General features: G+C 32.4%; 1 protein-coding gene across 2 annotated transcripts in view; it reads right to left on the bottom strand.

Moving 5' to 3' along the window:
* The window catches only part of wdr70 (WD repeat domain 70), a 105,696-nt gene that overhangs the window by 62,802 nt on the left and 30,394 nt on the right, over nt 1–12,500 (bottom strand). For both annotated transcript variants that reach the window (XM_081353588.1, XM_081353589.1), the window contains exon 10: nt 367–541. In XM_081353588.1, coding sequence (XP_081209714.1) covers nt 367–541 — 175 coding nt within the window. The remainder of the gene's footprint in view (nt 1–366; nt 542–12,500) is intronic.

The following is a 12,500-nucleotide window of genomic DNA, read 5'->3' as shown; positions in this document are numbered from 1 at the left end:
TGGATAGATGCACTTTTATGATGGACAGATGCACTTTTATGATGGATAGATGCACTTTTATGATGGATAGATGCACTTTTATGATGGATAGATGCACTTTTATGATGGATAGATGCACTTTTATGATGGACAGATGCACTTTTATGATGGATAGATGCACTTTTATGATGGATAGATGCACTTTTATGATGGACAGATGCACTTTTATGATGGATAGATGCACTTTTATGATGGATAGATGCACTTTTATCATGGATGGATGCACTTTTATGATGGATAGATGCACTTTTATGATGGATGGATGCTTTTTTATGGACTTATGAACTATCCCTTTAAGCCACAGATGTTGGGAAACGACACACTTACGCTTAAGTTCCTGTCCCAGATCTGTATGGTGCCATCCTGGCAGCCGGCGGCGATGAGTTTTCCGTCTCGGCTGTAAGTGCAGCACGTGGGCGTCACTTTCTTGCCCTGCAGAGATCGAGGCTTGAACACTGACTTGTGCTTCTTCTCGGAGCTCAGATCCCACGTCCGCACAGTCCTGAGAACAAGACAAATCAGATCAAATATAAAATAAATCAACAAAAAATAACAAACAAATCAAAACAATTTTAAAAATCTAATAATAAAATAAATTTACATTTCTAGCTTTTAGAATTAGATAAAATACAATTAAATTGAGATAAATTAAAAAATGTATTAAAAAATTATTTGGCATTTTGGCTCATTAATTCTTGTTAACAATAACATAATAACAAAAAGAATGCAATGAATTGCAAACGAAGCTTATAATACTCTTATTTCATGACTTTTCTTTTGATGTTTGTAAAATAAAACAGGTTATTTTAGATTTTACACTGTACATCATCATAAAGTAAACAAAAATGCCCTTAAAAAAAGTTTATATAACACCAAAATAAAAAATAGGTTTTACATTTCCAATTACATTTAAAAACTGATAAACCCATTCAATTTGCATTAAATAAAATAATATAATAGATATTTTCAATAAAAATGAGGTATTAAAAAAACTAAAATCAAGTGCTGATCCTCACATACACAGCTGTGACACTAGTAAAGACGTCAACGAGTTCACCTTTCCAAACTAATACACTTTATAAAGAAGAAAAATGGCCATCATTTTCCTAATTTTGAAAACATTAACAGATAATTCAAGATGCTTGCCATCATTTTCACAGTAAAGGTGTCTGGTCTGCTGTGTTTCTGTGCTGTAGAAACATTCCTGCAGTAAATCATGCAAATAGTAATTTAAAGTCTAGAAAAGTGTAGAAAATTAAGTTTAAGAGCGGCTGAGAGACGAGAAACGAGAGAGGAATCACTCGTTCATCGGGAAAGCAGAGAGAGAGAGAGAGAGAGAGAGAGAGAGAGAGAGAGAGAGGGAGAGAGAAAGAGAGAGAGAGAGAGAGAGAGAGAGAGAGAGAGATGAAGAGAGAGAGAGAGAGAGAGAGAGAGAGAGAGAGAGAGAGATGAAGAGAGAGCGAGAGAGAGGAGAGAGAGAGAGAGAGAGAGAGAGAGCGAGATAGAGAGAGAGAATCATAAATTAAAATGATCTGAAATAAATATTTATAAAATAATCATTGTTGATTTATTAGACAAGATATCAGACAATTATTATTTATTGATAAGATAATGAATATATATTTTTGATCAGATAATGATTTATTTATTAATCTATCAGATAATGATTTATTTATCTGTCAGATGATGATTTTATTCATCTAATAATCTCATGCACTTTCTGTAAAGCTGCTTTGAAATGATGTGTATTGTGAAAAGCGCTATACAAATAAATGCGAATTGAATTGAATCAGGTAAATTATTTTTTTATTTAACAGATAATTTTTTTTATCTATCACATGATTTTATCTATGATATTATGATATTTATCTATCAGATGATTTTATCTATGATATTATGATATTTATCTATCAGATGATTTTATCTATGATATTATGATATTTATCTATCACATGATTTTATCTATGATATTATGATATTTATCTATCAGATGATTTTATTTATCGGATGATGATTTTTTTTTTATCTATCAGATAACGAGTATCTATTTATCTATCAGATTATGATTTTTAAAAGCTTTAAATGTTATTTATTTCTCTATTATTTCTCTATTTATTTAATTATATGAATGTGAATTAATTATGAAGACGAATGTGAATTATGAATATGAATGAATGGAATCATCCTTATATGGGCCACTGACAGATTCAAACTAAAATAAATCTACAAATGATTCATTTATGAATTAATACAGAGTTCAAAAGCACCTCATCCTATCAGATTCCAGTGGCAGAAATATCTGCAGTATTAATATTTGAGTGATCTGACTCTGGATGCGTACGGACACACGAGAGCTTTCTTCAGTCGTAAACGCAGAGGAACGAGAGAGGACAGTACATCAGCGTGACAGGCATATTTGAAGGATCCATGAAATCCCAATTTTCTTGCCGACATCTGCTGAACACATTACAGCTGTTGAGCGGGACACAGCCAGATACAAACACAGATGAGCCAGATCAACGAGTAATGCGATTCCCAGATAACACACAGCGGTCACGGTGAAGGTGAAGGTGTAGACTGGAGGTCAGAGGTCAGAGGTCAAGCGAAGGCCGACAACATGATAATGCAGTTGCTCAGTGTCTTCTGGCCGATTACATGCAAAACCGCTGGACTAACTCAGATAAACGCTTCTGAACGACACATCAAAACGCAACTTACTGCAGTTGGTCGCTTTTCATGTCAGTCAGACAGTCTCAGAATAAAACACATTAATATATATATATATATATATATATATATATATATATATATATATATATATATATATATATGCATTCGGTATATTTACACTATATAAATATATCATTAAAGAAATTATAAATGTTAAATTACACTGTGTGTGTGTGTATATACATACATACATATATACATATACATATATATATATAATATATATATATATATTATACTAAAATACCTATTATATATATATATATATATATATGTGTGTAAAATTAGAAAAAAATAAAATTTTTTATCAAAAGTGACTTACAAATTAACAATTTATTTTAAGGATGCAATAACTCGAGAAATAAGTATTAAAATGTATGTGAAATATGTTATATGAAAATTAAAACATTAAAAATATGTAATAATATTATTATATAATAATTATTTAAATATATAATGAATATTTCTTTTTATATACAGAAAATATATAATATAAATTATTATCATATAATAATTATATAAATGTATAAATAAAATAAATCATAAAATATATAATTAATACATTCAGAAATACTAAGGCAATTAATAAATATTTATAATAATATAAATTACAATCATATATAACAATAAATTATATAATATAATAATTATATAAGTGCATATAATAAATATATTCATAAAAATATACTCAAAGTACAGTACCAGTCAAAAGTTTGGAAACATTATTATTTTTAATGTTTTTTAAAGAAGTCCCTTATGCTCATCAAGCCTGCAGTTAAAAAAAAAAAACAGTAATATTATGAAATATTATTACAATTTAAAATAATGGTTCTCTTTTTTAATATATTTTAAAATGTAATTTATTTTTGTGATGCAAAGCTGAATTTTCATCAGCAAGTACTCCAGTCTTTGGTGTCTTATGATCCTTCAGAAATCATTCTAATATGATGATTTGATACTCAGTTATTATCAATGATGGAAACAGTTGTGCTGTTTAATATATTTTTTTGGAATACTTTTTTCAGGATTCATTGATGAGTAAAACGTTAACAGCATTTATTCATAAAAACAGCATTTATTCAAAATAAAAACATTTCTAACAATATAAATCGTTACCATCACCTTTTATCAATTTAACGCATCCTTGTTGAATTAAAGTACTAATTTCTTAAAAAAAATAGTTATTGTTCCCAAACTTTTGAACGGTAGTGTATATTGTTACAAAATATTTCTATTCTAAATAAATACAGTTCTTTTTAACTTTTTATTCATCAAATAATCCTGAAAAAAGTATCTCAGGTTATAAAAAAAAAATATTAAGCAGCACAACTGTTTCCAACATTGATCATAAATCAGCATATTAGAATGATTTCTGAAGGATCATAAGACACCAAAGACTGGAGTACTTGCTGACAAAAATAAATTACATTTTAAAGTATATTAAAAAAGAGAACCATTATTTTAAATTGTAATAATATTTCATTTTTTTGTTTTTTTACTGCAGGCTTGATGAGCATAAGAGACTTCTTTCAAAAACATTAAAAATAGTAATGTTTCCAAACTTTTGACTGGTACTGTATATTTACTTTAGTATAAAAAAGTATAGGCTGTTTGCTGAGGCCTGTAAGATGATGAAAACCTGTTTCCTCTCTGAAGTGACGGAGAAGAGCGTCTGTCATCAGAAGCGTCCATCTCACTTTACTCCTCATATCTACAGTCGTCCCGTCGAGGTGAGAAGCGACCAGGAGAGGTCAAACGTGTTTAGAGAGAGAGCGAACCAACAGGCCGGTCATGTCCTACTCTGACCAGCTGTGACCTCAGGGGTCAAAGGTCACCCGAGCCGCGCATAAACACACAGACAACCTCGATAGTGGATTCCAGCAGGGACACACTCACTGTGTTTAGACAAGACGCCGGTTCCAGGCCAAACAAACGTCAGACGAAACCGCCTGTCTGTCTGTCCGAGGATGGGAAACTCATCACATGACAAAGAGCAGATTAAAAAAACAGCAGATTAACATCACAGAACATAAACCAGCTCGTCTGCACATGGGGAACCACAGGGCTCGCAGCTGGCCAGATGCGGAGCAGAGGAACTATGGATGCTTAGTGCAGCCGTTCAAGAGGTTTCAGCAAATAAACGGGAGAAATATCAATCGGATCTTGATTGTTTTGTTCAATTAAGGCGAGACACTACAGGTGAATAGGGTACAATTTTTAACTAGCAGATATCACCATGAAACTTTGCCAGTTGATTACCTACATTAAGATGAGAAAAAAATGTATTACAAGTTTTCTGTAATTTAATGTTTAAATATGCAAATTAGGCAATTTCTAATTAAATATGCGCTATTTTGCATATATTTTAAAAAACGAAATCTGAGTATTGGATAAAGCCAGGTTAAAAATTATTTTTTCATTGTGTTCACATATTAGATGGGAAAAAAATTACAGAGGGATTTATGCATATCTACTTCTGTTATCCTGTAAATCAGAATATACTGTCAATAGCCTTAAAAAATGATTTTCGACATGTTTTTTGGAATAAAATGTTATATAAATCAGGCTAGGAATAATATATTTACAAATCCCTCTGTAAATGTCTTCATAATATAACTAGGTACAAGACTGGAAAGTTTGGTGTATATAGGTGCTACTGAAGTGGAGATTTCGGACTTGGAGTATGAGAGAAAGGTAATTTTGAGAAAACGGGCTTTAAAGGGGACATATCATGCTAAATCCACTTTTTTAGCCCTTAAATGCATTATGTTGTATATTTGGAGTGTTTAGAAGTACAGAAAAGTTGAAATTATTCTCTTCAGGTGCTTCGTTGATATCTTTATATTCTGTTTTGGTCATATTTTTCAACCTGTTCAGATTTTTCTGTTATCTATGACGTTTTGTGAACAATCACGTCACAGTATTTGCAGCGGAACTGCCAAATAAGGACATTGACTTCCAGCCCAACACTTCGAGCGATCCGCCATTATTATTTCTCGCTGCAATTTTGTAGTCCAAGCTAAAAGATGCAGAAGTTACGAGAGGGTAAGTTAAAATGTTCGGTTGTTGGATGTAGTAACCCATACGCTTCATTACACCGTCTAATGTAGATGAACTGCCGCGCTTATGACAGTGCGCATGTTTAACTGAAAGAACGAGCAGAGAGAGAGAGACCCGGTCGCGCGCGCGTTCACTCTCTCTCTTCAGACCCTGGCGAAAGTGTAAACCTTCTCCATACTAGACGCTGTCCTGCTCTCTCTCCCTCGCACATATTAATCAAAATAAATCGACACGGTGGTAAAAGGTCGGAAGACCAAAGTTTCATGTGTAAATACAGTAAGTAACACACCATTGCGATACATCCATATGAAGACGTTCTTCTGCAGGTTCGTCGTCTTCATTTTCATCTCGCTCCGTCTCCGGACTCTGGCTCGAACATGTAAGGCTGGCTGGACAAGTCTTCCGTTGTTGACATTTTGTTAATAACGTGTGAATAAAAAGTTTCTGTGCCGCTATAATCGTATCTCTGCTATTAAACTACAAAAATGGCCGAACGGGGTGGAGTTGAACCTCTACAAACTGGAGAGGGGGCGGGGTATGATGTGTCTCAATTGTATTTAAAGAGACCGCACCAAAACGAGTTGATGTCAGACGCACACCAGAAAAGGGGTAAAAAGGGGGCCTGTGGAGCTATAATAATGAGGAATTCAGACCCAAGCATTGCAGTTCTGCTTTATATAGACTACAAATGTATGATTTATATGTTAAAAGGAACGATTTAAAAGCATGATATGTCTCCTTTAAAGATTTATCATCAGCCAATGAGATTGCGCATTCAGCCCTTTTACTTTCGCGATTGGTTGCTGATAAAAAGGAAATGACCATATTTGGATCCGACAGCATTGTACAGTGAAGACAGAGCTTTCCAGCCGCGCCTGTGATGACAGGGAGCAGACAGAGATCAAGGATCGGCGGGAGGATTTACAACGACAACTTTTGTTGAATTTACGCGAAATCTACAGACGCAAACAGACAAAGTGTAATAAAATAAAGACCTAAATGTGTATTTCTGACTTTTTTTCACCACAGTCTGAAAGAAGATGTTATTGAAGACAAATATCCAAAAATCTCAAAATTGACCAGTAAAAACAAACAATTTCAAATTAAATGTTTGCCTGCCGTGTCTCGCCTTAAAGATTATATGGAAGCCTGTTTCCGCCACAGAATAAAAAATAAAAAAAGGCAATAGCGACTTTATCTCAATTCTGACTTCTTTTTCCCAGAATTGCATGTTTATATCTCGCAATTCTGACATTATAACACGCAATTCTGACTTTATAACACGCAATTCTGAGTTTATGTCTCACAACTCTGACTTTATAACAGTTCTTGTTATAGTTCAGTTCAGGCTTTATGACTAAGTCAGAATTGTGAGATAAAAAGTCAAAATTGTGAGAAAAATTTAATTGTTTTCCTTAGAATTGGACTTTATATCTTTCAATTCTGACATTTTCTCAGAATTGTGAGAAATTCGCAATTGCAAGTTATAAAGTTGCAGGTGCGAGTAAAAAATGCCAGAATTGCAAGTTTATCTCGCAATTGCAACTTTATATGTCGCAATTCTGACTTTATAACACGCAATTCTGATTTTGTCTGACAATTCTGACTTTACAACATGCAATTGTGAGATATAAAGTCACAATTGTAAGAAAGTCCTTAGAATTGTATTTAATAACTTGAAATTACGACTTTCTCACAATTCTGAGAAAAGATGTCAGAATTGAAAGATATAAAACCTCAATTGCAAGAAAAAAAGCCAGAATTGCGTGTTAATTTCGCAATTGCAACTCTATATCTCGCAATTCTGACTTTATAACACGCAATTCTGATTTTGTCTCACAATTCTGACTTTATAACACGCAATTATGAGTTTATGTCTCGCAATTCTGACTTTATAACACGCAATGAGTTTATGTCTCGCAATTCTAACTTTATAACACGCAATTCTGACTTTATAACACGCAATTATGAGTTTGTCTCGCAATTCTGACTTTATAACACGCAATTATGAGTTTGTCTCGCAATTCTGACTTTATAACACACAATTATGAGTTTATGTCTCGCAATTCTGACTTTATAACACACAATTATGAGTTTATGTCTCGCAATTCTAACTTTATAACACGCAATTATGAGTTTATGTCTCGCAATTCTGACTTTATAACACGCAATTATGAGTTTGTCTCGCAATTCTGACTTTATAACACGCAATTATGAGTTTATGTCTCGCAATTCTAACTTTCTAACACGTAATTATGAGTTTGTCTCGCAAATCTAACTTTATAACACGCAATTATGAGTTTATGTCTCGCAATTCTGACTTTATAACACGCAATTATGAGTTTATGTCTCGCAATTCTAACTTTCTAACACGCAATTATGAGTTTATGTCTCGCAATTCTAACTTTATAACACGTAATTATGAGTTTGTCTCGCAAATCTAAATTTATAACACGCAATTATGAGTTTGTCTCGCAATTTTAACTTTCTAACACGCAATTATGAGTTTATGTCTCGCAATTCTAACTTTATAACACATAATTATGAGTTTGTCTCACAAATCTAACTTTATAACACGCAATTATGAGTTTATGTCTCGCAATTCTGACTTTATAACACGCAATTATGAGTTTCTCGCAATTCTAACTTTATAACATGTAATTATGAGTTTATGTCTCGCAATTCTAACTTTATAACACGCAATTATGAGTTTGTCTCGCAATTCTAACTTTATAACACGCAATTATGAGTTTGTCTCGCAATTCTGACTTTATAACACACAATTATGAGTTTATGTCTCGCAATTCTGACTTTATAACACACAATTATGAGTTTGTCTCGCAATTCTAACTTTATAACACGCAATTATGAGTTTATGTCTCGCAATTCTGACTTTATAACACGCAATTATGAGTTTGTCTCGCAATTCTGACTTTATAACATGCAATTCTGACTTTATAACACGCAATTATGAGTTTATGTCTCGCAATTCTAACTTTCTAACACGTAATTATGAGTTTGTCTCGCAAATCTAACTTTATAACACGCAATTATGAGTTTATGTCTCGCAATTCTGACTTTATAACACGCAATTATGAGTTTGTCTCGCAAATCTAACTTTATAACACGCAATTATGAGTTTATGTCTCGCAATTCTGACTTTATAACACGCAATTATGAGTTTGTCTCGCAATTCTGACTTTATAACACGTAATTATGAGTTTATGTCTCGCAATTCTAACTTTATAACACGTAATTATGAGTTTGTCTCGCAATTCTGACTTTATAACACGCAATTATGAGTTTGTCTCGCAAATCTAACTTTATAACACGTAATTATGAGTTTATGTCTCGCAATTCTAACTTTATAACACGTAATTATGAGTTTATGTCTCGCAATTCTGACTTTATAACACGTAATTATGAGTTTGTCTCGCAATTCTGACTTTATAACACGTAATTATGAGTTTGTCTCGCAATTCTGACTTTATAACACGTAATTATGAGTTTGTCTCGCAAATCTAACTTTATAACACGCAATTATGAGTTTGTCTCGCAATTCTGACTTTATAACATGCAATTCTGAGTTTATGTCTCGCAATTCTGACTTTATAACACGTAATTATGAGTTTGTCTCGCAATTCTGACTTTATAACACGTAATTATGAGTTTGTCTCGCAAATCTAACTTTATAACACGCAATTATGAGTTTGTCTCGCAATTCTGACTTTATAACATGCAATTCTGAGTTTATGTCTCGCAATTCTAACTTTATAACACGTAATTATGAGTTTGTCTCGCAATTCTGACTTTATAACACGCAATTATGAGTTTGTCTCGCAAATCTAACTTTATAACACGTAATTATGAGTTTATGTCTCGCAATTCTAACTTTATAACACGTAATGAGTTTGTATCGCAATTCTGACTTTATAACACGTAATTATGAGTTTGTCTCGCAATTCTGACTTTATAACACGTAATTATGAGTTTGTCTCGCAAATCTAACTTTATAACACGCAATTATGAGTTTATGTCTCGCAATTCTGACTTTATAACACGCAATTATGAGTTTATGTCTCGCAATTCTAACTTTATAACACGTAATTATGAGTTTATGTCTCGCAATTCTAACTTTATAACACGTAATTATGAGTTTGTCTCGCAATTCTGACTTTATAACACGTAATTATGAGTTTATGTCTCGCAATTCTAACTTTATAACACGTAATTATGAGTTTGTCTCGCAATTCTGACTTTATAACACGCAATTATGAGTTTGTCTCGCAATTCTAACTTTATAACACGTAATTATGAGTTTGTCTCGCAATTCTGACTTTATAACACGCAATTATGAGTTTGTCTCGCAATTCTAACTTTATAACGCGTAATTATGAGTTTGTCTCGCAATTCTAACTTTATAACACGCAATTATGAGTTTGTCTCGCAAATCTAACTTTATAACACGTAATTATGAGTTTATGTCTCGCAATTCTAACTTTATAACACGTAATTATGAGTTTGTCTCGCAATTCTGACTTTATAACATGCAATTCTGAGTTTATGTCTCGCAATTCTGACTTTATAACACGTAATTATGAGTTTGTCTCGCAATTCTAACTTTATAACACGTAATTATGAGTTTGTCTCGCAATTCTGACTTTATAACATGCAATTCTGAGTTTATGTCTCGCAATTCTGACTTTATAACACGTAATTATGAGTTTGTCTCGCAATTCTGACTTTATAACATGCAATTCTGAGTTTATGTCTCGCAATTCTAACTTTATAACACGTAATTATGAGTTTGTCTCGCAATTCTGACTTTATAACATGCAATTCTGAGTTTATGTCTCGCAAATCTAACTTTATAACACGCAATTATGAGTTTGTCTCGCAATTCTGACTTTATAACACGCAATTATGAGTTTGTCTCGCAAATCTAACTTTATAACACGCAATTATGAGTTTATGTCTCGCAATTCTAACTTTCTAACACACAATTATGAGTTTATGTCTCGCAATTCTAACTTTATAACACGTAATTATGAGTTTGTCTCGCAAATCTAACTTTATAACACGCAATTATGAGTTTATGTCTCGCAATTCTGACTTTATAACACGCAATTATGAGTTTCTCGCAATTCTAACTTTATAACATGTAATTATGAGTTTATGTCTCGCAATTCTAACTTTATAACACGCAATTATGAGTTTATGTCTCGCAATTCTAACTTTATAACACGCAATTATGAGTTTGTCTCGCAATTCTGACTTTATAACACGCAATTATGAGTTTGCCTCGCAATTCTAACTTTATAACATGTAATTATGAGTTTATGTCTCGCAATTCTAACTTTATAACACGCAATTATGAGTTTATGTCTCGCAATTCTGACTTTATAACACGCAATTATGAGTTTATGTCTCGCAATTCTGACTTTATAACACGCAATTATGAGTTTATGTCTCGCAATTCTGACTTTATAACACGCAATTATGAGTTTGTCTCGCAATTCTGACTTTATAACATGCAATTCTGACTTTATAACACGCAATTATGAGTTTATGTCTCGCAATTCTGACTTTATAACACACAATTATGAGTTTATGTCTCGCAATTCTGACTTTATAACACGCAATTATGAGTTTATGTCTCGCAATTCTGACTTTATAACACGCAATTATGAGTTTATGTCTCGCAATTCTGACTTTATAACATGTAATTATGAGTTTATGTCTCGCAATTCTAACTTTATAACACGCAATTATGAGTTTATGTCTCGCAATTCTGACTTTATAACACGTAATTATGAGTTTGTCTCGCAATTCTAACTTTATAACATGTAATTATGAGTTTGCCTCGCAATTCTAACTTTATAACATGTAATTATGAGTTTATGTCTCGCAATTCTAACTTTATAACACGCAATTATGAGTTTGTCTCGCAATTCTGACTTTATAACACGCAATTATGAGTTTATGTCTCGCAATTCTGACTTTATAACATGCAATTCTGACTTTATAACACGCAATTATGAGTTTATGTCTCGCAATTCTGACTTTATAACACACAATTATGAGTTTATGTCTCGCAATTCTGACTTTATAACACGCAATTATGAGTTTATGTCTCGCAATTCTGACTTTATAACACGCAATTATGAGTTTATGTCTCGCAATTCTGACTTTATAACATGTAATTATGAGTTTATGTCTCGCAATTCTAACTTTATAACACGCAATTATGAGTTTATGTCTCGCAATTCTGACTTTATAACACGTAATTATGAGTTTGTCTCGCAATTCTAACTTTATAACATGTAATTATGAGTTTGCCTCGCAATTCTAACTTTATAACATGTAATTATGAGTTTATGTCTCGCAATTCTAACTTTATAACACGCAATTCTGAGTTTATGTCTCGCAATTCTGACTTTATAACACGCAATTATGAGTTTATGTCTCGCAATTCTGACTTTATAACACGCAATTATGAGTTTATGTCTCGCAATTCTGACTTTATAACACGCAATTATGAGTTTGTCTCGCAATTCTGACTTTATAACATGCAATTCTGACTTTATAACACGCAATTATGAGTTTGTCTCGCAATTCTGACTTTATAACATGCAATTCTGACTTTATAACACGCAATTATGAGTTTATGT

This window comes from Scardinius erythrophthalmus, assembly GCF_964197995.2.
Source record: "Scardinius erythrophthalmus genome assembly, chromosome: 23".
Lineage (NCBI taxonomy): Eukaryota > Metazoa > Chordata > Actinopteri > Cypriniformes > Leuciscidae > Scardinius > Scardinius erythrophthalmus.
The sequence above is the reverse complement of the archived record's forward strand: the minus strand, read 5'-3'. Positions and strand labels throughout refer to the sequence as shown.